At 38.0% G+C, this 27,812-nt stretch overlaps 1 protein-coding gene across 3 annotated transcripts in view; it reads right to left on the bottom strand.

Annotated features, from left to right (window-relative positions):
- Window positions 1-27,812, bottom strand: part of LOC126162349 (PAT complex subunit CCDC47) — a 76,621-nt gene that overhangs the window by 38,551 nt on the left and 10,258 nt on the right. For all 3 annotated transcript variants that reach the window (XM_049918799.1, XM_049918800.1, XM_049918798.1), the window contains exons 2-4: window positions 21,986-22,240; window positions 14,223-14,339; window positions 12,355-12,529 (exon numbers count right to left, since the gene is read on the bottom strand). In XM_049918799.1, the coding sequence (XP_049774756.1) occupies window positions 12,355-12,529; window positions 14,223-14,339; window positions 21,986-22,234 (541 nt within the window). In that variant the 5' untranslated portion in view covers window positions 22,235-22,240. The remainder of the gene's footprint in view (window positions 1-12,354; window positions 12,530-14,222; window positions 14,340-21,985; window positions 22,241-27,812) is intronic.

The following is a 27,812-nucleotide window of genomic DNA, read 5'->3' as shown; positions in this document are numbered from 1 at the left end:
AAGTTCGTTTTGTTTGCTGATGATACAAACATTGCAATAAATAGCAAATCAAGCGTAGTCTTAGAAAGATCAGCTAATGAAATATTTGTGGACTTAATCACTGGTTCCTAGCCAATTCTTTGTCACTAAACTTTGAAAAAACATAGTACATGCAGTTCAGAACTTGTAAGGGGTGTCACACGAGTATATGTCTAACATACGATGACAAGAAGATAGAAGAGTGGACAGTGTTAAATTCTTGGGATTACAGCTTGACAATAAATTCAACTGGGAGGAGCACACCACAGAACTGCTGAAACGTCTTAACAAATCTCTGTTTGCAATGCGAATTTTGTCAGACAAAGGGGATATAAAAATGAAAAAGCTGGCATACTATGCTTACTTTCATTCCATAATGTCATATGGGATTATTTTCTGGGGTAATTCATCAAGCCAAGCTAAAGTTTTCCGGGCACAAAAACGTGCAGTAAGAGTTATATGTGGTGTGAACTCAAGAACATCCTGCAGAAGCCTGTTTAGGGAACTAGGGATACTAACTACTACTTCCCAATATATTTATTCCTTAATGAAATTTGTCATTAAAAACACATCACTTTTTCAAATCAACAGCTCAATTCATGGAATCAATACTAGAAACAAGAATAATCTTCACAAGGATTTAAAGTCACTTAGTCTTGTACAAAAAGGTGTGCATTATTCGGGAACACACATTTTCAATAACTTGCCAGCAGCCATAAAAAGCTCAACCACCAATGAAATTCAGTTTAAGGGAAGCCTAAAGGATTTATTGGTGGCCAACTCCTTCTACTCCATTGATGAATTTCTCAGTAAAACCAACTGATTTGTGTATATATATAAAAACAAAGATGATGTGACTTACCAAACGAAAGTGCTGGCAGGTCGATAGACACACAAACAAACACAAACATACACACAAAATTCAAGCTTTCGCAACCAATGGTTGCTTCATCAGGAAAGAGGGAAGGAGAGGGAAAGACGAAAGGATGTGGGTTTTAAGGGAGAGGGTAAGGAGTCATTCCAATCCCAGGAGCGGAAAGACTTACCTTAGGGGGGAAAAAGGACAGGTATACAACACCTTCAACCCATTACATGCAGTCTCCCATCCTTCATCAAAGACACCAACCACTTTCTTGAACGCCTGGAATCCTTACCCAATCTGTTACCCCCGGAAACCATCCTTGTAACCATTGATGCCACTTCCTTATACACAAATATTCCTCATGTCCAGGGCCTCGCTGCGATGGAGCACTTCCTTTCACGCTGATCACCTGCCACCCTACCTAAAACCTCTTTCCTCATTACCTTAGCCAGCTTCATCCTGACCCACAACTTCTTCACTTTTGAAGGCCAGACATACCAACAATTAAAGGGACAGCCATGGGTGCCAGGATGGCCCCCTCGTATGCCAACTATTCATGGGTCGCTTAGAGGAAGCCTTCTTGGTTACCCAGGCCTGCCAACCCAAAGTTTGGTACAGATTTATTGATGACATCTTCATGATCTGGACTCACAGTGAAGAAGAACTCCAGAATTTCCTCTCCAATCTCAACTCCTTTGGTTCCATCAGATTCACCTGGTCCTACTCCAAATCCCATGACACTTTCCTTGACGTTGACCTCCATCTGTCCAATGGCCAGCTTCACACGTCCATCCACATCAAACCCACCAACAAGCAACAGTACCTCCATTATGACAGCTGCCACCCATTCCACATCAAACGGTCCCTTCCCTAAAGCCTAGGTCTTCGCGGCAAACGAATCTGCTCCATTCCGGAATCCCTGAACCATTACACCAACGATCTGAAAACAGCTTTCGCATCCCGCAACTACCCTCCCGACCTGGTACAGAAGCAAATAACCAGAGCCACTTCCTCATCCCCTCAAGCCCAGAACCTCCCACAGAAGAACCACAAAAGTGCCCCACTTGTGACAGGATACTTTCCAGGACTGGATCAGACTCTGAATGTGGCTCTCCAGCAGGTATACGACTTCCTCAAATCCTGCCCTGAAATGAGATCCATCCTTCATGAAATCCTCCCCACTCCACCAAGAGTGTCTTTCCGCCATCCACCTAACCTTCGGAACCTCTTAGTTCATCCCTATGAAATCCCCAAACCACCTTCCCTACCCTCTGGCTCCTACCCTTGTAACCGCCCCCGGTGTAAAACGTGTCCCATGCACCCTCCCACCACCACCTACTCCAGTCCCGTAACCCGGAAGGTGTACACAATCAAAGGCAGAGCCACGTGTGAAAGCACCCACGTGATTTACCAACTGACCTGCCTACACTGTGAAGCTTTCTATGTGGGAATGACCAGCAACAAACTGTCCATTCGCATGAATGGACAAAGGCAGACAGTGTTTGTTGGTAATGAGGATCACCCTGTGGCTAAACATGCCTTGGTGCACGGCCAGCACATCTTGGCACAGTGTTACACCGTCCGGGTTATCTGGATACTTCCAACTAACACCAACCTGTCAGAACTCCGGAGATGGGAACTTGTCCTTCAGTATATCCTCTCTTCTCGTTATCCGCCAGGCCTCAACTTCCGCTAATTTCAAGTTGCCGCCGCTCATACCTCACCTGTCTTTCAACAACATCTTTGCCTCTGTACTTCTGCCTCGACTGACATCTCTGCCGAAACTCTTTGCCTTTACAAATGTCTGCTTGTGTCTGTGTATGTGCAGATGGATATGGATATGTGTGTGTGTGCGAGTGTATACCTGTCCTTTTTTCCCCCTAAGGTAAGTCTTTCCGCTCCCGGGATTGGAATGACTCCTTACCCTCTCCCTTAAAACCTACATCCTTTCGTCTTTCCCTCTCCTTCCCTCTTTCCTGATGAAGCAAGTGTTTGTTGCGAAAGCTTGAATTTTGTGTGTATGTTTGTGTTTGTTTGTGTGTCTATCGACCTGCCAGCGCTTTTGTTTGGTAAGTCTCATCATCTTTGTTTTTAGATATATTTTTCCCACGTGGAATGTTTCAAACTTCTGCGCAATTTCAGAGCAGTAATGTGTTCATTGTAAATGTGTGTGTGTGTGTGTGTGTGTGTGTGTGTGTGTGTGTGTGTGTGTGTGTGTGTGTGTCAGTACAATCTAACTTCTGCGCCATTTCAGTGCAGTAATGTGTTCATTGTAAATAAGTATTATAGTAGTTGTATTACATATTTATTACCTTATAAATAAATAAAAACTTTTTTATTTTAAATTCAGTGCATTAGTATTTGTAAAATGACTTTCATATAGTGTTCATTAAAAAATGACGTTCATTCCACTTGGGACCTGTGGAATGGTACATTAGCTTATTTGTTTTAGTTGTAAATATTTGTCATGTATTGTTGTTTTTCTGACATGTTCCACATCCTGGAGGACCTCCTCACTACGGATCAATTGGAATGAAAGTAAATCTAATCTAATCTCATCTATTTGGTTTCTTGGTTACAAACGAAAAATGTGTGTTTTAGCTGTTTCTGGAAACTGAACCCCTAAGGCGATGAAATAGGGGATGAAAGATTTTTACAAACATATTTTCTTATGAAAGCATTTTTAAAACTAAATCAACGAAAATTTAAATTTGGCTCCTCAGTTAAAAATAAAAAATACATGTTTTACTGTTTTTGGAAATTCAACTCTCATGGGGGTCAAATGGGGGGGGGGGGGGGGGGGGGGGATGAAAATTTTTATGTAAATATTTCACTGTGGGAGCATTTTTGAATCTTGATGTATGAACGTTCATATTTGGTTCCTCTGTTAGAAATAAAACATATGCATGTCATTGTTTTTGGAAATTCAACCCCTTAGGAGGTGAAATAAGTGGTGAAATGTTCTACGAAAGTATTTCACTATGAAAACGTTTTTAAAGCTAAATCTTTGAAAATTGGAGTTTGGCTTCTCAATTAGAGATGAAAAAATATGTGTTTCACTGTTCTTGGAAATTCACCCCTAAAGGGGTATTGGGTCAGATTGATTCACTGACTCATTATTGCCCAGCCCTAACTGCTAAGAATAGGAACTTGAAGTTTGGAGAGGGTGTGGATTTTGTACTGTAGGCATCGTTTAAGAAGCGATTGAACGAAATTCCGCTGCTAAGGTTATGAAGTAGGGGATGAAAGACTTATTGAAAATATGTCGCTATTAAGGAAAATTTGAAGCTGGAACTATGAAAACTGGTAATTCATATCTCAGTCATAAAATAAAAAAATACATTTTTCAGCATTTTTGAAAAGACAACTACTAAGGGTGTAAAACAGTGGGTGAAAATTTTTTGAAGATAAAGAATTACTAAACAACTTCTAAAGGATTTTTAAGGCTACATCTATGAAAAATGGTATTTTACTTCTCATTTTGAAATACAAAAAATTCATGTTTCAGTTTTTCTGAAAATTCCACCACTAAGGGAGTGCAACAGGAGATGAAAATTTTTAAGAAAATATTTTGTTACATTAAAACAATTTTAAAGCTAAGTTTATAACAACTGATATTGTATTGTATGGAACTGGGGCCCTAGAAACGACGGAGGGGCTTCATCCTCACCGTAGCCCTCAGTGGTTCACAACCCCACAACAGGCTACAGCAGTCCACTCACCCCATCACCGCCCCACACCGAACCCAGGGTTATTGTGCAGTTTGGCCCCCAGTGGACTCCCCCTGCCCCCACCTCCACCTGGGAATACCAGACAAGTGGAACCCCAATGTTTACATGGTAGAGTAATTATGGTGTATGTGTATGTGGAGTTTGTGCAGGATTCGCTGACATTGTGTAACTGAGGCGGAATGAGGGGAATCAGCCCGCATTTGCCAAGGCAGATGGGAAAACGCCTTAAAAACCATCCACAGATTGGCTGACACACCGGACCTTGACACTAATCTGCCGGGCAGATTCATGCCTAGGGACCGGCACGCCTTCCCACCCGGAAAGAAGTGCGTTAGACTACACAGCTAACCGGGCGGGCCAAAAATGATATTTCACTTCTCTGTTAGATACAGAGAAATATCCGTTAGAGAATAAAAGTTGCTATGGAAATATCTCTACAAGAACGCAAAAGGTATGATTAAGAAAAACCTTGGACTCCAGCTACCAGAATTGCTTTTTGATCAGAAGTATATTCAGAAAAGACCATGCTTATATGGCCTTAATTGGTGCAAAAAGCTTACAAGGAGTTGCAATTTGTGGACGACATAAAAATTCTATTAAATAAGAACAAACAATATCTCTGCAGACCATACAGTCTATGCAAGGGAAGCAGCAGGCACTAAGCTAATATGTATTAATCTCACAATCATTTACTTCTCACTTGTCTAGAGGCTCAACACCTTGTCCCAATTTAATTGCACATGGCTGTACTCTTCAAAGTAAACTTCTCTCAATGCTATACTCCATCTCTCAGAGCTTTATTGTAAATAGCTTTGGAAGATCCACAATTACATTTTGTGGTTAGAAAAGTCAAATATTACTCATGCATATCATTGGCATTTATAATGTCCCATGTAACTAAGTGCTGTGTTCATTTTACAGAAGTATCATTTTGACCTGCTTCAGAAAACCTAAATTGTCCATTATTACTGCTCACTACCCTCTTAGAAATACTTCTCACTTCAATTTGACACTTATATCTGAACTGATTAACAATGTATATTAGAGTTTTGAAATTCCCATTGTGTCTAGATGTGAAGTTCCATTACAATAGTCTAATTACATCTAATGATTAATTTTACATTTACTAAACCTGTGTAGTATTCCAGATAAATGACAGTGAACAGAGCTTTCCAGTGCTCTCTTCTTGCGTGGCTAACATAACTGTGAAACATTTCCCATGCATCAATAGCAGAACGGCTTGTGATAGTTTCTGAACAAAAACAGAACTTCAGCGCAATGAAAAATTCAGCTCATGGCACATCAAATCTCAGTCATTGGTTTGTTACCCAATCTATGCTGAACATTCCATAAAACCTCCCGAGGTTAGTAAGTAGTAACTGATTACTGTAAACCACTATTCAGGACCAACATATACTGTCAGGTTTCTGGCTGTCTTTAAGAACAAATTCTGATCCCTGTCTTTTTGTGTGAATCAGTATCAGTGTTCCTTATCACTCTTCCTTTCTTATTGCTCTTATTTTGAAATCAAATAAAACCATTTTTTTAGCTTCTATTGCCATGTCTATCTACCACAAACCACTTTTATGCTCACTGCTGCCACCTCACAGAGGCACCAATCAAATAATCTTTCCTCTATTCTTTCACACATCTCTGACCAATTGGATTTCAATCTGCTGCTGCTGTTGTTGTTGTTGTAGTCTTCTGCCCGAATATTGGTTTCAATCTACCCATCTAAACTTCAGCATTCTTCTGTCGTGTCATATTTCAAATTCTTCTGTTTCATTATTCTCTGTGCTGCTCATCCATGCTTCTCTTGTTTACCAAACTACATTGCTGACAAATACCTTCAGAAAAGAGTTACTAACAAATTTATATTCAGTACTAAGGAATTTATCATTTTCAGAAAGGCTTTTTTCCCCTTTGTCCGTACCTGATGTAATTTGATTACATTCAATTTGCCTGGTTTTATTTTTGTTGGTGTTCATCTTTTAATCTTTTTTCTCTTCTATTCCACTGATCTTCCAAGTCTTTTACCAACTGTGACTGAACTACAAAGTCGTCAGCAAACCTCAAAGATTTTATTTCTTCTCCCTGAACTTTAATTCATTTTCAAAACTTTTACTTGATTTTCTTTGCTTGTTCAATGTTCAGATTGAATAACTCCCTTCTTATTGTTTCCCTTTCATCTCCTCCTGTAGTCTGCTTTCTGTACAAGTTGTAGATAACATTTTGCTCCCTGTTTTTTATCCTTGCTACCTTCAATATTTCAAAGAGTATATTCCAGCCAACACTATCTAAAACTTGTTTTCCATAACAACAACAGTTTAGTTACAATGGGGAGAATTGGATTGGGCAACACCGTGAATTCATCATAGAGATGTTCTTTAAAAATGCAGTACTTGTGGCCACCATTCAGAGGAAGTTCTATCTCCAATTCAACATTCCACATAATGGTGCAATTTCAACCCACAATAAAATTCTGCTACAGGTTAATAACTACCTTGAAACAGGCTCTGCACTGAAGGAAAAACCAGGAGGCAGTGCAAAGACGGCCACATCACCTGAAAACATTGAAGTTGTGCAACATGCAATTCAATAGAGACCCAACCAATTTGCTAGATGACACGCACATTCTCTTGGGTTATCAAATCTGTCCATTCAATGCACTTTACACTGTCTAAATTTTCATTTCCACAAAACTGCAATTGTTCAGGTGTTGAAGACTCAACATTTTGTGAGAAGATGTTTCGCTGAAGCAACGACAGATGTGTTGGTGCAAGAACCTGGAATTGCGATTTTAATGTCAGATGGGGCTCACTTTTACCTAAACAGCAGTGTTTAAAAAAAAGTACCGTTATTGGTATCCAAACAATGCTCAACGACTGCACCAGTGCCCACTGCACTTTGGCTGTGTCACAGTGTCGGTGCTCTTTGGCTGTGTCACAGTGTGGGTTGGATTAGGGAAATTTTGTGTCATGGGGCCTTATTTCTTTGAAGAAAATGGGAAAGCCACTGCTGTGAACTCAGAGCATTATTTGACCATGTCGTGTGTCACCCTGGAACTTCGTCGTCTTGGGATAAATTGTTGAAATGTTTGGTTTCAGCAAGATTGTGCAACAGCTCACACTTCCAATATATTTATGTCTGAAGTAGGGAAGTCGTTTCCATGGAAAGTGATATCCGACTGAGGAGATGTTGACTGGCTGCCCTGCTCTCCTGTCCTCATTCCATGTGACTTGTTCTTGTGGGGCTTCCTCAAGAGCAAAGTGTACATCAGTAAGTCACATAGTGTGCTTCAATTACAGGATACCACTAAGTGACAGATTCATGCTATAACCCATAACACACTGGAGAGAGTGATGATAAACTTTGTGCAGAGGGTCAATGCGAACACCAAAAAAGAGGGCCAGTACTTGAAGGGCAATATCTTTCACAAACAATTAATTTCTCTCAAAATGAACACATAAGATGTAAACATTTATTCACTGTGTATCTTTCGAAATAAAATAAGTTACTATATTTTAAAATGTCACTGGGTGCTATAAATTAAAAAACTATCAGACAATGCTGACTCACCCTGTACTAGTTTTCGCCAATGTTCTGTAAATAATTCATGTCAGTATTTTGTGATGATGATTTATTAAACTGATACTTTGGAAATATTCCCACCAGTTCTCACCTGTCTTGTTTGCAATAGGAATTATTTAATTATTTTTGAAGTCTGAGGGTATTTCATCTATCTCATATGTCTTGTACACAAGGTAGAATAGTTTTGCCTTGGCTGGTCCTTCCAATAGTGCATTAATTAACAGAATGTTGTCTACGCCAGGGGCCTTGTTTCAGCTTGGGCCTTCCACTGCTCTGTCAAATTATTCTCACATTATCATATCTCTCATCTTGTCTTCTTTACTTCCTTTTCCCTTTCTATAATACTGTCTTGAAGTTCATTTCCCTTGTATAGCCACTGTATGTATCCCTTCCCCTTTTCAGCTTTCCGTTCTTTGGTTAGTACTGGTTTTCATTCTGAGCTCTTGATATTTATACAACTGATTCCCTTTCCTCCAAAGTTCTTTCATTTTTCCATAGGTGGCATTTATCTCCCCCCTATGTTTAGAGTACAGCTCTGTATGGTGGTGCAATGTGGACTGCGGAAAAACCAGAACAGAAGAGAATCAAATCACCTGAGGTGTGGTGCTACAGGAGAATGTTGAAAATTAGAAGGATTGATAAGGTAAGGAACAAAGAGGTTCTCTGTAGAATCAGTGAGGAAAGGAATACCGTATATGGAAAACACTGACAAGAAGAAGGGACAGGATGGTAGGACGTATGTTAAGACATCACATAACAACTTTCATTGTACTAGAGGGAGCTGTAGAGGTCAAAAATGTAGAGCAAGACAGAGACTGGAACACAGTCAGCAAATAACTGAGGACATAGGTTGCAACTGTTACTCTGAGATGATGAGGATGGCACACAAGAGGAATTCATGGTGAACCACATCAAATCAGTAAAAAGACTGATGCTTCTATTTCTACAGCCTTACTTTTGTCGTTTGGCCATTCCTGCTTAGCCATTTTGAACTTGTGGCGCATGTGCCTTCATTTAACTTCGCATATTAATTTGCGAATTAAATTTAAACAAATGTCACCTGTACTGTTAAGGAAGCTAAGGTAGCTCTCACACAAAGAGTGGCAGCTTACACTTAATGATACAAACAAATACTAGCTGTTGTAACGGTACTTTGACTACCGCACCTCCGCCAGTGCAAAGATATGATTTACGATTGCGCATGCAGAAGAGCGCTGCGCCAGTGACAGATTTTTTATAAGTAATTTTGATCTTTTTTTTTTTTTTTACTTTTGCTTGTTTTGTTTGTTTTTAACAACTAGTTTATTACTCTCTTGTCTTCATACGTTCAAGATGTGTATTTTTCGGCGCTGTGTTAAACAATGAGGAAATTAAAACTATATTATGAAACGAAGTTATTTCAGTAGTGAATCACAATGGTTATCGTCAAATTTATAAATTAATCCTGACAGCGAACAATAAAAACAGGTCATCCTACAAGAAAATTAAGAAGTCTTCCAGGCACAGCCACAAAGACTATATTATAATAAATACTACGTTTCTAACAGAATTATAAGGTACATTTCAACTTATTTCTGATGCTACTTCCTTACAGTCGCTTTTTGTAGTGTTGCCGACCTGGTCTGCCATTCACGGTCAAATTACAGCACTATCTCAATCAGTAATGCGAAGTCCGCCTTATCCGTAACTTACTCCATCAAAATTCAAAACCCAATCAGATTTTCTATTTTGTATTTTTATGGCAGAACCCCGAGGAGAGGAAACATTACACTGTACACAGGAAACTGATTTTATCATCACAACTTGATTATTACCAATAACTGCTCGTCACACAGCAGCCATTTGAACTGAATGGCAGCTGTGTGTACTAACAGCGAAAAGCTTTATCATGTGCACAAACAAGATTTTTCATACACTGGAAATGTACAGAGATGTCTACTATGTTCATCACAAGACACAAGAAGGGCACATTATTTATGTATACATTCTTTTTGTTATGTGAATTACATTTATTCAAAAGTACTTGGAAAGTAACCAATGCTAACAGAATCTTAACTGCACTTGTTACAGCTCAAAAGAACCACAGTCTGCCCAAACAACCACCACACCCAGCAGTGCACTCCTGATTACGTGTGTGCAGATTATCTGCTTTGTGGATTATTCATGCTTAAAAAACATCTGCACCTTTTTCTCTATTAAATAGCAAAGAACAACCCACTGCATGACAGTAAGTGCCATTTCCATTGTTTAAACAACTGCCGTGTGGCAACAGAGTACCATTTCCACTGTTATCAGCCTGCTTGTTCCATGTAAATAGAAAACAAACTCTGTTTTCTGATATTAGTCGGTGTGTAAGTGACAAGGAAGCAACTTGAAAGAAAAGTGATGACTGAGATATAGATGAAACATGTTTGACATTAAAACAAAAATTAGAATTAACTGAAAGATGGGGGAAACTGCTGCAAAACTAAGTGCTGATTATGGTACTGGAATGCAGACTGTACAGGACATTAAAAAGGATAAGCAGAAAATACAAGGTTTTGTCCCAAAATGCGATTCTAATTCTGGATTATCTGCACAAAAATGCATTAAGAGATCTATGTCTGATGAATTAGATGCTGCTCTTTGGCTATGATTTAACCAAAAATGAACAAAAGGTGTCATTGTTTCAGGCACAGTGTGTGCCAAAAAAGTTAAATTTTTTCATGAAGCTCTATTTAAACCTAATCCAGATGGCAAACCATATTCAAATAATGTCAGGGGATTTGCAGGCTTACTGTGCAAGAGGACAGGCGTAATTCAAATTTTACAGCAGCTGATTCTTTCCAGGATGAGTTCCAGAAATTTATGCAATAAGAGTATTTCACACCCAACCAAATTTATAATGCAGATAAAAGTGGTCTGCACTGGAAATGTCTGCCAACTAGAACCCTAACTTTTAGGAGCAAAATTCGTGGTCTTGGATAAAAGTCATTTAAAGAAAGCATTACGATTTTGTGCAGCCCTAATGCTTCTGGGAACCACAAAATGAAACTACTAGTGACTGGAAAATAAAAAAAATCACAAGCAGCTAAGGATATTACAGCTAAGGATTTCCCTGTGCTTTATTACAACCAGAAAGGAGCAGGAATGGATAGTAAAATTTTGTACCACAAGTTCGGCAATTTCTAGAAGAGAAAGGATTGCCACAGAAGGCTGTTCTATTACTTGATAACTCCCCTTTTAGTTCCCGATGAGAGGATTCTCATATCTGATGATGGTCTCATTGAAACTAAGCTTTTACCTCCTAACATGACTGCCATTATACAGTCAATGGAATAGGCGTAACTGCGTCAGTGAAACAACACTACCAGCCTTATCTACTGAGAATGCTAGTTGATGAGGGTGATTTGGTGGCATTCTGGAACAGATTGACAGATCTAGATGCTATACATGGAATATCTGATGCCTGACAGGAAGTCAAGCCACACACACTAGTTCGAATGGAGGGAAATTTTTCCATATAAAGAAGAAACTGATTTTCAAGATTTCAGTGATGAAAAAATAACTACACAAATAATGAATCTGACAATGGGTTTAAAATGGTTCTGAAGATGTCAATGAAGAAAACTTGACTGAATGGCTGAAGCCTGATGCCTATAACCCTGCTTCCAGTCAGTGAGTTATGCTGGAATTGTGACCGCTGCTTCACAAAAAACAAAGAAGAGGACATTGAATGTGAAATTGGGGATGAAGACAGTAGCCCTGTCGGCCATAGTACTGCATTGCAATGTGTCGATACTCTCCGAGATTATATGGGTCACTGCAGGTTTTAGTGCAATGACATCACTGCTGTGAGAAAAATTCAAAATGTTGTGTGAAAAAATGTCATCTCTTCTCAGAAGCAGACTAACATCACAGATAATTCTAAGAAATAACAGACCTACAGTGCACACAACTTTCAAACAAAGAATATATATTTGAAAATTATTTTCCAATTACTCTGAATAATCAGGAGGATACTGTACTTATACTTCAGTTCCTGTTGAGCTTCGAAAATATACTGATCAAGCAAAATTATAAACACAATTTACTTCATAATAAACATAGACTAGACTAGCATAAGGATAACTAATTTTTAGAGTCTAAAATATGGGACACTCTGATACTAACCAACAAGACTGAAATTCTCTTCTAGAATGCCACGGTGTGCATTAAACCATGCATTTGCTAGTTTGCTATTCTTGCTTTTTCCACTGAAAAAATTTATGGCATAAACTACTAAACCAGCAATCATCAGCATTTCCAGGTAGAAACTGTCCCAGTTAGTTCTGAAGTGCAGTGGAACCTACAACAGATGATGCAATTCCTGTAAGCCCAATAACTACTAGTTTATATGTTAATTTAACCTTCATTCAATAGGAAATTCATAACAGAAACACACTCCCAGACCATATACTTATTAAAAGAAAAGATAGCACAATAAGCCAAAATGAAAACATTAATTCATAATAGTAATGAAACAGTATGAAATGACACAAAGAACTAATACAAGACACTATGCCTCGTGGACAGAGTGAGCACACAAATCTATTCACAAAGAATAAAGGAATTTTGGTATTATAAGAAAGCCAAGTTCACTGTGAAATACAATCATACGATCAGAGTCAGACTAGAGGACTAAATCAATAGTAAACATTTCATATACAAATGTACTTCATTTTACAAATCTCTATGTTTAGTTGCCCCACATCCCCCTACACATGAAGAACTAAAAGTAACACAAAGTATACAACTTTGATTGTAAAGGTAACTATATACATCAGCTGCAGGAAGTCATGAAGATGCACCTTCCACAGAAAAACAACCTAAATATAACACTTTCAACATTTACTGTGAATATAAAGCATTCTCAGCAAGCACATCCATGGCTTTCAGTTCCTAACATATATCTTAAGATCAACATGATAACCATATGATTTAACTGGCTGACATCAGACCAATATGAGTGACTCCCACTACACAAATTTGAGTTGGATTTCTGGAGCATATGTGCTACTTGCAAAAGTACTTCACAAGCCACCTCTCCAGTCATACTATACAGCAAGACATATGACAATACAATTCCCTGCTCCCTTCCCCTACACAAAATTGAGTCTGATTGCTGAAGAACTTTTACCAGTTGCAAACCGTACTTAACAAGCACATTATCAATCTCATTACCATGCAAGTCACAGAATTCTCTGCTCCCTTCCCCTATACGCAATGTCAAATAAACAGTTAAACACTTAAGCTTTACATTGACGAGTAACTGCAACCTTCTTTTGGCAGATGGAAGAACCACTTCATCAGTTTTGCCTTGAGGCATACCACCTATACAGTGTCAGATTACTCAGAACAAATGTTGCTGCAGAAAATTTTTGATCGCACACTGTGTGTAGCACATAGAAATTGTTCCAATCCCTCAAATAGGGGATATAAGCCACACAGAAGAAGGAAATTTCGGAAATTTGTAAGTTTCTACAGGACCAAACTGCTGAGGTCATCGGTCCTTATGCAATTTACGCTGAGGACAACACACACACACACACACACACACACACACACACACACACACACACACACACACACACACACACACCTAAGGGAGGACTCGAACCTCCGACAGAGGGGAGCTTTGCGAACCATGACAAGGCACCCTCGACCGCACAGCTACCCTGGGTGGCACACAGAAGAAGGAATAAACAGAAAGGTGACTAGCACACTAGGTATGAGACCTACGGGAAACACAATAACCATCTTGTAATTACGGTGTTTTTCAGGGTCAGGTTAGTCTCAAATTCTGAGCAAGTCATCATCAGATGATACCAATACATTACACAGCAAATCATCTACTGGACAGGCCAGGATGGCATTCACTACAAATTTACTGGAAATGAATATTCATTAGTGGCAATTTGTTTGTGGTGCAATTGTGTGGAGAAATGAGTTGAATGTTGCCAGAATGAAAAGAAGTACCTCCTGAATTTCACTATCTTTACCTTTGTTATTGTAATTTTTGGCGCTTCTTTGTCATCTGGCTTGCCTCCCTGGCCAACAGTATCAAAACCTTCAAACTCTTCTTCATCTTGGAAATGATCAAATTCACCATCATCATCCTGAAACAAGAAACAGACAATCTGCAATGAGACATCAAAGATATTCACTTAAAATCAAACAAATAAGTACAATTTCATTCAAAGCTTAAAAACTAATTAATACTATTGCTGCTTTAATATACCAGCATGCGCACCCCCCCCCCCCCCCACACAAAAAACTCTAACTCACTCTCTCTCTCCTCTCCCCCCCCCCCCCTTCCCCCATGGAGCTTCAAAGATGAAAGACCCACAACCTCAGTACATCACCGAGAAATTCATTTTCATTCTTCATGGAAAATATTTTTAGAATATTCAGCAAAGCAAAAGTATTGAATCTGGAAAGGAGTTTTCAAGAAACAAGACAAACCATTTAAAAAATACAAATTCTACATTCTTCTCCATTCACAAAATTTTACTTATACATAAAACATTATGGTCTCTAGTGTTTTCTTGGTGTGACTAACAGTGTGCTTTTGCTTATTCAGCAAAATTGTGGATTCTGTTTTATGTACAATATTTCAATGACCAACCTAGTCATCATCTTCACTGTTGTTGATGTTGCAGAGCTATTTATAAAAGAGTTTGACTCCCAATACTCATTTATCTTTCAGAGCCCACACTGATACTCTGAAAAAGTCAGCATTTTCCCACTCTGGTGGACGGGTTAGCCAGTTGGATCTTAAGAAAGTGAGTGAAAAACTCCAAGCTTTGTTTAAAGTGAAACCTCCATCACGTACTTTTTCTTTTCTCTCTTTTGTGGGGGGTGTTCCAGTATCTCTTACTTTGACAGGCTTCTTAAATATGCTGTTCCAAAAACTTGGCGTTCACACAGTGATACTGATCTCATCATAATTCCTTTCTTGATCCTATGTGCAGCAGCTTATTTACTTGGTTGTTTCAGTCAGGTGTGTTACTTTTGTTTCTTGAACCTCTCTTTGACTGATCTAATTGTCTGCCACATATAAGATCTACTACAGTCACAAGGTGTGCAGGAAGACTAAGATGAGTATGCTGATGTTCCTAACAACCTGTCAAGATAAGCAAGATGTACATATGTTTGCCAAAATCTATCGTCCTATTAACACATGAGTAGCCAACAAAATTATGTGTCTTGTACATCCAGTACTAGTACAAGATAGAATTTGTGACACCTGATGAATGCTAGAGATCACTCTAAAACTCTCTTCAGCTCCAGCTTTACGTGCCATCTACACACTCTACAGTTTCTTGGGAATGGGTTGAAAATATGACACAGTCATAAGCAGAATTCACGTTGCTAAAAACAACTGCGTGCCAGACAGCAGAATACGATCTCTTGTCCAAAAAGCCGTGACAAGAAACAGGGACCCATACTGTAGTTAACCTCACTGAAATAAGTGTTATGAGGTTACACTGAAAATCCTTGCTACAGAATTAAATTTTGTGCTCACTCAAAACCTGCCACCAACAGCACGTTATATCAATTCCATGTAGCATGTTAAAGCTTTGCTCCCACTAGAAATAGCAGTAGCGATTCACTGCAAAATCTGTAGAAAAACTTACCAAGGTGCCACCAGCTTAGATCCAACATCTCTAAGAAGCAACCAATAGCACTTAAAAAATCTGTGGGAGTGCAAGGAAACTTCAGTCCGTGCGATTATTGGCTTTGGGGTTACCTGAAGTCGCATGTGTATTGTGATCGACCGACATCTCTAGGTATGCTGAAAGACAACATCCGACACCAGTGCCTCACCATAACTCCAGACATGCTTTACAGTGCTGTTCACAACATTGTTCCTCGAATACAGCTATTGTTGAGGAATGATGGTGGACATATTGAGCATTGCCAGTAAACAACACCATCTTTGCTTTGTCTTACTTTGTAATGCTAATTATTGCTATTCTGGTCAGATGAAGCGCCATCTGTCGGACATTTTTTGAACTTTCGTATTTTTTGGTTCTAATAAAACCCCATGTCATTCCAGGCATGTGTGTCAATTTGTACCTCTCTATATACATTATTCCACGATTTATTCAGTTTTCAAATTTATACTGACTTTTTGATCACCCGATCTTAAGTTCCACCCGGTACCTCTCCAAAACTATAATATTTTGATTTTCTGATGATTTGTTAAAATGCTACAGACCTCTCAAATTAAGTCAAATTAAGTCGGGTGATGCTGAGGGAATTAGATTAGGAAATGAGACACTTAAAGTAGTAAAGGAGTTTTGCTATTTAGGGAGTAAAATAACCGATGATGGTCGAAGTAGAGAGGATATAAAATGTAGACTGGCAATGGCAAGGAAAGCGTTTCTCAAGAAGAGGAATTTGTTAACATCGGGTATAGATTTAAGTGTCAGGAAGTCGTTTCTGAAAGTATTTGTATGGAGTGTAGCCATGTATGGAAGTGAAACATGGACGATAACTAGTTTGGACAAGAAGAGAATAGAAGCTTTCGAAATGTGGTGCTACAGAAGAATGCTGAAGATAAGGTGGGTAGATCACGTAACTAATGAGGAGGTATTGAATAGGATTGGGGAGAAGAGAAGTTTGTGGCACAACTTGACTAGAAGAAGGGATCGGTTGGTAGGACATGTTTTGAGGCATCAAGGGATCACAAATTTAGTATTGGAGGGCAGTGTGGAGGGTAAAAATCGTAGAGGGAGACCAAGAGATGAATACACTAAGCAGATTCAGAAGGATGTAGGTTGCAGTAGATACTGGGAGATGAAGAAGCTTGCACAGGATAGAGTAGCATGGAGAGCTGCATCAAACCAGTCTCAGGACTGAAGACCACAACAACAACAACCTCTCAAAATGAGAGTATTTGTGAAAATGTTGTAATGAAAGGGAAAATTGAAAAATTGTAATAAAGAAACCAAAAGTGATAGAGATCTGAATACTTTCAATAAACACTTTGTTTTGAAAATATGAATAGTCCCAGGATGCCAGCTGTCTTGAGAAATGATAAAGTGGAAGACTGCTAACTGTCAGCTATGGCATTAATGTATGAAATTCTTAAACTGTCAAAATATTTGTACATAAAGATGAAAGAATCTGACATTTTTTGGTTATTTAGAAATTATTTTCTCCAAAACCCCCATCCTAAATGTTCTAAAAATTTCATGGTACTTTAGTTGGTTGTTTTACTTAGGAAATGTACAATCAGAGTGGGCAATACTTGTCTGAACAAAATGTGAGAATTTTATTAGGTAGACCTAGCTCTACTCTCAAGGTAAAAAAAAAAAAATAAAATAAAATAAAATAAAATAAAAAAAAATAAAAAAAAATGGACACTTAAATATTTAAATTCCTTGCCGATTTTAAGTAAATATCATGCAAAACTGGTATTTCTGAAACAAAATAATTACTTTACATTATAGGTGAGTGAGAAAACAATTTATAATTTTGTTCAAATACATTTTATAACAATAATGAGATACAGAATATTTTTTATACCCATTTTTCCATTTTTCTTTTTATGATATTGTTCACATATTATTATTTTCTTCTGTCATGATTTTACTTCTTCATACTCTCCACAAATTAAAATTGCCTACAATGTAACAATCAACACTGCACTGTTGGAAAGAGTTCATTTGCGTTTTTCATCTGCTGCTCACTGAACTTGTATAGCCAAGCTGAATTTTCATGCAAACAAAGATGATCCAATAAGAGCAGCACTAGGGAAATGGGAACTGTACATTGACCTTTTGATGATGGCCATTTGAAAGCATATGCAGGACCAAGAGGTGTCATAAAGGAGATGGTTATATTTTGCAGTTCATGAGAGACATTTACTATCTGCCCCACCTAACACAGATTGCCATACACACAAGAAATGAAGTGGCTCACTATGAAGTCTTTTATTGTAGACTGTGGTCTCTGCATTTCTCACACAGTAACAAACTGCATTTTGTACAGAACCATTCTTGCAATTTATGTGTCACTCCGGGATGCAACCCAGTAGTGACTTGATTGAATTCCTACCACATGCTTCATAGAAGAACACTCTTCTCTCTCTCTCTTTTTTTTAATGGAATTCCCTTGATGTACGTTCATTTATAATTAAGAGTTTCATGTTTGTTACTAATGAAATGCATGGCCTCTGATGCTATGTCATCAATTATCATGCTGACAGCGTGACATGCATGTGCACTGGCATGACTGAGATCATCACTGACAATAGCAAATTAGTGTGATGTTCCCAGGAAGTGAGCAACACATGTGAATATTGATACCTGTGATGTGTGCCAACGATAACTTTGAATTTCGTTCTGTAAAGCAACAGACAAGTTCTCAACAAAGTTAAAATGAGGAACTAATGTGGCAGTACTCTGGGATGTGGCTGATTTTACTTTTGCTATGGCCTGTCTCTGAATCGTCTGGATATGATGGTGAGCTATTCCTTTTATGACCCAATGCCTAACCTCTGTATCAAACTTGTCTGGCTCTACTGTCTTCTTCAACAACTCTCCTCCCTCCCACAACGCATATATTATGTTATTGTCAGTATCCTGAAGGTGTAATGCTTCAACAGTCATCACTTCAGTATCACGACACATTGCACCCTCCTGCAACCAACATTTATCTTGTGTCTCTAGACATATACACAAAAGCATAGTGTCCATCTGTGTACATCTGTGTAAATCTTTTTCGTAACACTGCTTATGGCAAAGCAAACAAGTTTCAAATTAGAGCAGTAAATACATGCGCATACTTCCTTCACTGACTGGCATTCTACCCATTTTGGTCGTAAAGAGGAAAATTTTGTGAGACCAATTTTTAAATTCGGGTTCTCTTTTTTCCATTAGGAGATACGCTTCTCTTATTGATCTTGTCATACATCTTTTTAACTTTTTTACCATTTTCACTAACAGAGATAACATCAGCCCGGTTAGGACTTCGCTGCTGCAATCTTTGTCATCATTTGGGTAATATTGCAGAGGAACAGTAAGCATATCATATTGCAACAGATGCCCACAGTATGAATCTGGGCATGCCCACATACCTTTCTCATTCTTTATTTTACGAGCTTTTGAAATCAAATAGCATGTGGAAGTGGGTACGTATTTCTGTATCTGCTGCTTAGAGTAGCTACCTGGTATCAGTGTCCATAACTGTACTTTAGCAAGACCCGTTTTGGGCACGAAACTATGTTGTGGTTACTTTTCTGAGGACTGCAACAAAGAACAAATTATGTGCTCCCATCCTACCAATTGTTTGAGTGTTCAGGGCTCCAGATCACAGAAAGTAAAGCAACATCTGCAATAGTTACCTTCTGGGCTGCCTTACATTCACTTAATTACCCTCAGACAAACACATTGCTCATGTATGGTTTCCTTTACTATTAAAAGAGGAATTAAAGATCAAAGGTAACAGATGCTAATTCTTCTGTTCAGAGACAAAGCAGCCTTTCTGCATATCAGTAAGAAAGAGTTAAACTTACATCTTAGTACAGAATTTAGAAAGGAAGGGAACAGTCGAAAGAAAAGCCATTGCCAGATGAAGGGACAAATTCGTGAGACATGCTGAGACACATCCAATAACTGTAAACTTGACAATGAAAGAAGTAGTTAAGAGAAAATAATACAGAGCTAGGGAGAACTTAATATACGTAAAATATGATGGAAGGACATTGGGTGTAGGAGAGCTCCAAACTGAAAAAATTAGCAGAAGATAGGTGTAGTTGAAGCACTGCATCAAACCAGTTGAAAAAGTTGAATGAAGAATGAAGATTACACTTCAATGTCCTGTCAATCAGAGAATACATTAGCTTCAACAGGAGGAAGAAAAACTACAGAATTTCAAAGGAACTATTCCAGCATTTGGCTTAGGCAAGTTAGGGAAACTATGAAAAACCTAAATAAGAATAATTATATGGGGATTTGAACAGCTTTCTTCCTAAATGAGAGTCCAGTGTTCTAACCACTGTCATCTCACTCAGTTTGTGACTGATCACAATAAACAAAACAGTGGCTTCATAGTGATTTCATAACTGCAATCTAACATTAAATTATTCCAAATGATCCTAAAATATTGATAAGATTATTCACTCTATCATAATTTTTCAACATTTGATTTAATCAGGGAGACAAAACAACAGTAGTGCCAGCCACTTGTTACCCACACTGTAACTAAGTTTATAGACCTAGTGCAGCTTGTGTTCCAAGGCATGCAGTAAAGTTTGGAATGGACCTCCATTACAGTAAAGAGGTTTTATCTGGACTTCATCTTACAAAGAAAGTCCAAGAAACTGACAGCAACACAGCCCACACTGCCATTTCTATCACTCTTTTGACAGATACATGTGTGTCACAATTGTATTACTACATAACAAATGTACAACAGCTGTTCACTAAAGAATGGTCGTAACATTTTTATTGTCATAATTTCTCATGCTAGAATTTAATCTTATATTTCGTTTGCTTAATGCATACAGAACATGCTATATTAGTTTCATTGTTGGCACTCCTGGTTCACACCTGTGAGAGGCACGCAAATTGAGACATATTGCAACCATGGTGGCGAGGTGTGATGAACAATATGCGACTTTGAAACTCTGCTTTTGTCTCAACTAAGCTACAGCTGAGGTCTATGCAGTGTTGCAGGAGGCCTATGGAGAATCTGTTCTTCCCTAGAGCACAGCTCAAAGATGGTTTAAAATGTTTAAAGACGGGAGACAACCAATTTCATAGGAAGTTGGACCCAGTGTTCCAGTCACTGCTCTTACAGAATAAAACAACACTGCAGGTGTTACTGTGCGAGAGGATCGATGAATAATCTTACTAACACATTCTGGAGCACAGAAAATTAAACAGTATGCCACCCACAAGTTGGCAAAAAATAATTTACACCTAAAACATGTTTGTCCTTGGTGGGTTCCAAGACTGCTAATTCCCAAACGAAAGGACATTCGCTTGTAGGTCTGCATGCGGTTGAAGGTACGTTAGAGGAAAATCCAGAGTTTCTTTCAAAGGTAATCACTGCTGATGAAACATGGCTACCTCATTTTAATCCTGAGAGCAAACAGCAAAGCTCAGCATGGGAATCTCCATCACCAACTTACAAAAAAGCAAAACAGGACTGCTTCTGCTGGGAAGTTATAGTCATTTTTTGATATTCATGGAACAGATTATCACTATGTTCTACCTGCACAAACCATAAAATGAGCAATACTACAGGATTGTTCTGAAAAGTTTGGAAGTTCATATCAAGTGCAAAAGTCCACATATCTGTGAAATAGGTGGATGCTGCACATTGAAAACGTGTGGCCACATATTGCAAATATTATTACTAAATGTCTTACAAAAATCAATGTGAATTGCACTCCTCACCCTCTCTATACTTCGGATTTGGACCAATGTAACTTTTTCCTATTCCTTAATCTGAGAGAAATGCTTTCATGGGAGGTGTTTTCCATCATCACTCTTTATTGAATAGCCCTCATGAAATTTAACAAACGAAAGCTGTGTCTTAATACGTGCCTTTATTGTCTGACTATTACTTTACTCGACATTTAATTGCAAACAAGTAATATGTGGATAATATATTTCCCATGTGATACAAAAGAAGAGAAACATTCCATAACTCTTTAAACAAGAAAAGGCAAGTTATTGTCAGGTCTAATGGTGTCACAAAACAACTAAAATCAACCAACAAGCATGCCAAGTCAAGTTTTACTTACTTCCACTACTGCTTCATCTTCTTCTTCCTCCTCCTCTTCTTCTTCAATTTCTGGATGATCTGGAGGTGCTTTGGCTTTGGGCACCTGATTGGTTTCTTGTGAGTCCTTCAGTGGAATTTCTTCCTCATCTTCTTCAAAATCTTCAAATTCTGCAAACTCATTATCTTCAACTTCATCTCTGAGATGTGCAGCTACCCACATGTGAGTCGCAATAAGAAATACGTGAATTATAATTACATATGGCTTCATTATTCACTGCAACATTCAGAAAAAAGTGATCATTGGCATTATGTTAAATAATAATATATAACACAATTAATGATACGGATTTTACTTATATGAGTATAGCCTATCATTAAATAACACTCAAAACAAGCATCTTCCAGAAATTGGGTGGAAATATCTATTATTTCACAGGGAGCATACCACAACAGATTCCAATGTCAAATCCACAAATTCCCATTCACCTACGTCTATACTCTGCAAACCGCTGTGAAGTGCACGGCAATTGGATACATCCCACTGTACAAGTTATTAGTGCATTTTCCCCTATTCCATACACATATGCAGTGTGGGAAGAATGATTATTTAAATTCCTCTGAGCTTGTTGTAATTAATCTTACCCCTATAATCTCTATGGGAGCAATGTGTAGGGTGTTGTAGTATGTTCCTAGAGTCATCATTTAAAGCCAGTTCTTGAAATTTTCTTAGTACGCTTTCTTAGATGTTCAGTTCTTTCAACATCTCAGGGACACTCTACTGCTTGCCAAACAAACCTGTGACACCCGCGCTGCCCTCCTCTGTATACATTCAGTACCCCTTGCCGGTCCTACTTGGTATGGGTCCCACAGACTAGAGCAGTATTCTAGGATGCCTCACATGAGTGATTTTTAAGTAATTTCCTTTGTAGCTGGACTGCATTTCCCTAGTATTCTACCAATAAACCACAGTATGCTACCTGCTTCACCCATGACTGAACATATGTGATCATTACACTTAATGACCCTACTAAATGTTACACCCAGGCATTTGTACGAGTTTACAGATTCCAACTGTGATGCACTAATATTGTATTCATAGGCTAATATGTTTTTTTCTTGTGAATGGTGTAATTTCACATTTTGGACATTTCAAGCAAGCTGACAATCACTGCATAACTTTAAAATCTTATAGAATATTTGTATAGCTTCATTCAGAATGTATTTCACTGTAGATAACTAAATCGTCTGTGAAAAGTTACTATTAATATTGTCCGCTAGATCATTAACATTGTGTAATTGATAGTAAACATAATTTACTCAAGCTGAGGGATATCTTTGTTGGGAAGAAATATCAATGGTCTGATCATGAACCAACACTACATACAACACAGTGAGACAATGCCTGTAAACCATTTGATCAAAAAGCTTCTAGTCACATAAAGATTGACAGACACAAACAGCTTCTACTATATTTAGGGATAATATAGTTACAGAATCTTAGGATGATACAAAGGCCAGTCAAGTAAAAAGTGGAATTAACTAATATCAATTGGGATATAGTCCTAGTAGGATTATTAGAAATAAGTCAAACATAATTAAAATCAGGACATGCGTTCTATACCCAAGAAACAAAGCAAACAAGAAACTCAGGAATACACTTTATTGTGAATAAGAAAGTTAAAAAGAGTTTATAGATATTGAAGGAATTTGCCAAAACAATATCAAGCCTTGTTTGGAAAAGAAATGAAAGATTTTTAATACATAGAAACTATTCAAGTCTTTGCCTTAACATATCCACATTCTGAAGAAAAGGTGCAAGTCCATCACAAAGAGTTACAGAAACCGACAGGCAGGAAATCTCAGTACAAAATAATAGGTGGTTACAAATTAAATGCAAACATGTGACAAAATTAAAGAGCAAGTCTTCAGTGGGAAACTTTAAGGTATGGCAAATATCGTATGTCAGTAGAAACTGACAAGAATGATAATACATTTGTTCTAAACACATTCTTTCAGAAGAAAACAAATATAAAATGGATTCTGGAAAAGACAGATTCAAACTAAAATTTAAACTAACTTTATGAATGGCATCATAGTCCTAGGCCACCTTAGAATTTGTAAGTGATCACAGACTAGTGAGAAGCACAGTGAAAAACAGGTGCACAGCTCAAAAGAAACATATTATTCTGGCATGAAATCAGTGATGCAGGTACAAGAATTTATTTCAGAAAAGAGGAGGTACACAAGTTTAAATTAAACAGCAATTTCAGCATCTTAGTATACTGAAGAACATAATATTCGCACAAACAAAATTGACACTCGTTGCTGTGGCTGATGGGAGCGACTGTAAATAGGAAATTTTGTTACGGTCGCTCCAATCAGCCGCCGAGCAAAGTGTCAATTTTCTGTGTGTGTGTAGTATACATCGATGGTACAGCTAACATTAGACTTTATTAGAAGAAAAAAAAAAGTGATAGAGAAATATCAATAACTACCAGCCTGTTTCACTGCTGACATTTTCCAAAACTTTTGAGAAGAAGATGAATTCCAGAATAGTATTTCACCTTATAAATAATAATATCCTGTGTAAATCATAGTATTGCTTTCAGAAGTGTTGCTCTACTGAAATGCCATTTACATGTTCACTCACCAGATTTCACAAGCATTAAATAATAAAATTTGGTATTTTCTGCGACCTATCTAAGGCCTTTGAATGTGTGAATTACAGTATTCTCCAAAGTAAATTAAAGTATTATGGGGTTGATGGGTATAGCCAAACAATGGATAATGTAATACCTAACCAAAAGAATGCAGAAAGTTGTACTCAGTAATTCAACCAATGTAGGCCAGGGAGAAATCATGTATGGGGATCCACAAGGCCCAATCGTAGTCCATTATTGTTCCTCATACGTGTATACAGCCTGCTGTCTAATATAAAACAAGCAGAATTAGTTCTTTTTGCTGATGATGTAAGTATTTAATCAATCCAAGCATACATACAGAAACTGAAGAACAGAAGAAATTGTAAACGAAGTTCTTAAAAGTATCACTGACTGAATGGTCTCATCCTCAATTTTAAAAAGACACAACATGTTCAGTTCTGCACATCTAGGGACACTACATCAATGTTATAACACAGGGCAAGGAAATATTAAATAGAATGGAAACTTCAAAATTCTTAGGTTTCCATAACGGGATTTTTAAATTGGTAAAAAGGACATTTTGGAACTCCAGAAACAACTTAGTTTCACTAAATTTGCACTTACAATCATTGCAAATCTTGGGGAGAGACAGATCATTAAGTTGACATACTTTGCACATTTTTCATTCAGTAGTGTTATATGGAATAATGTCATGGTGTAATTCATCTTTAAGAAAGGAAGTCCTCATTGTACAAAAACACGTTGTAAGGATAATATGTGGTGCTCATCCATGGTCATCTTGTAGAGACCTGTTTAAGAGGAGTTGGGCATTCTGACTACTGCTTCACAGCACATTTAGACCCTTACAGTGTTTGTTGTAAATAATCCACTACAACTCAAAAGGAATAATGATGTACATAATTACAATACCAGAAAGAAAACTGACATTCATTACTCTGCATTAAGGTTGTTTTTTGCGCAAAAAAGGGGTACACAATGCTGCAACAAAAATTTTTGATCACTTACCAAGTGATATAAAATGTCTGAAAGACTGCAAAGTAAAATTTGAAAACAAACTGAGAAAGTTTCTCCTTCACAACTCCTATCCCACAGAACAATTTCCAACACTGTAATGTGTAAAAGGTGGTGGGCAGGACTTACTAACCCACAACATCTGCACACCTTCTTTCCCTTTTATGGGAAAAAACTTCATTGTTCAGAATGTAACCATATGTGCAAATTAATTTACGGTGTGAATGCAAAATGACTTGTTCTATCCTGCAAAAGACCTATGGAACATGAAACTAACTAACTACTGAACTAAGAAGAGTCAGGTATGATAATTCCTTAACACAAAGACTGATCTCAATAGTTAAACAGAAATTACCACATTCTCAAACTGAAAAAAAGAATGTGTATTAGTGGAACATGTCTGAACAAACTGACAGTCTGTTTACCACTATTTTTGATAAAATTAGACAATGAATGGAATAACTTATTACCACTTGTTAACTTTGACGTCCTACAACATGGGTTTTTGTATTTTGGGGGGGGGGGGAACTCGAGGTGACAACTGTATGGGCAGGAAAAGAAATAAACATAAGACTTAAGGCCTGAAGTCTTTTCGGCACACTAAATAGAGGTTTGAATTAAATAAGCTTCCAGCACACCTGAAAAAGAAAGTTTAACAATTGGCATGTATTAGCAGCTTTGAGTCACGGCAGAGAGGTAAGGACTTCTAGTTAAAACCCATTCAAAAACCGAGGAGAGCTAAATAGAGAGATATGGGTTGGGAATTACTACGATACACAAAACTGACATTTTTGCATATGTTCCACTAACAAAAATCTCAGCAATAACTACCAGAATTAGTGGACAAAGGAAACAATTTGGCATTACCTTGTTCAATGAATCACATTAGATTCATTTGCAACAAGTTGTGGAAATAATGAAAAACACAAAATGGTGTGGCTGTACTAAGATCCAAAAGATCATTTTCCAATTTTAAGTGTAACAGTTTAGTCACGGCATAGCCATATTTACTGATGTAAAAGGTGATATGAGGATTTTTGTGATAGTTAAATAATGAAAACAAAGATGCCCTGAGTCACTAGGCAAAGTTGGATGGGTGCTCTCAAAGGGAGTGTTAATAGATTTTGTGGAAAATCATGGGCTACCAACCTTTAAGCAACAAAATCTAAGTACCACATTCAAAATTTTAAATTAAATATGCATACGTAACTGATCTCAACAGAAACAAGCGATATATGGGGCATCCTGATATACTAAAACAGTGTGGGCCTACTACCTGTAATCTGAAATGTAGATATGTACTTTTTGAGGTAATACAGTACCACCAAGCTATATGAACACTTCTGACATAACTACAGCAGCTCTCAACTGCATCTCTCCCAAAGTGTATCCAGCATATCAAATAGCTGAAGCTCTAGACCTAATGTCTGAGTACAGTCATGTGACATCCTTGGATGACTTTGTAAAATACCATTCTTGGAAACCACATAGTGAATCACATAGGTCATGTGGCATCCTCAGATGCCTTTGCACAATACACTTCTTCAAAACCAGACAGTTAAACACTCCTCGTACATAAACAAAAAAATTATACAATTCAACATACCTCCCCTTACGACATACAGTGTGATCGTAAGATGTAGAATACAAAAGATTTCATCACCTTTAAAGATTATCCCCCCCTGAACCATGGACCCTGCCATTGGTGGGGAGGCTTGCATGCCTTAGCGATACAGATAGCCGTACTGTAGGTGCACCCGCAATGGACGGGTATTGAGAGGCCACACGAAAGTGTGGCTCCTGAAGACAAGTAGCAGCCTTTTCAGTAGTTTCAGGGCAACGGTCTGGATGAATGACTGATCTGACCTCGTAACATCAACCGAAATGGCTGAGCTGTGCTGGAACTGCAAACGGCTGAAAGCAAGCGGACACTACAGCCATAATTTTTCCCGATGGAATGCAGCTCTTCTGCATGGTCATATGATGATGGTAACCTCTTGGGTAAAATATTCCACAGGCAAAATGGTCCCCCATTCAGATCTCTGGGCGGGGACTACTTAGGAAGACGTCATTAACAGCAGAAACAAAATTGGCGTTCTACAGATTGGAGTGTGGAATGTCAGAGCCCTTATTCAGGCAGGTACGTTAGAAAATTTAAAAAGGGACATGGAT

Source organism: Schistocerca cancellata, chromosome 2 (assembly GCF_023864275.1).
Source record: "Schistocerca cancellata isolate TAMUIC-IGC-003103 chromosome 2, iqSchCanc2.1, whole genome shotgun sequence".
Taxonomy (NCBI): domain Eukaryota; kingdom Metazoa; phylum Arthropoda; class Insecta; order Orthoptera; family Acrididae; genus Schistocerca; species Schistocerca cancellata.
This window is presented reverse-complemented; position numbering and strand designations above follow the sequence as displayed.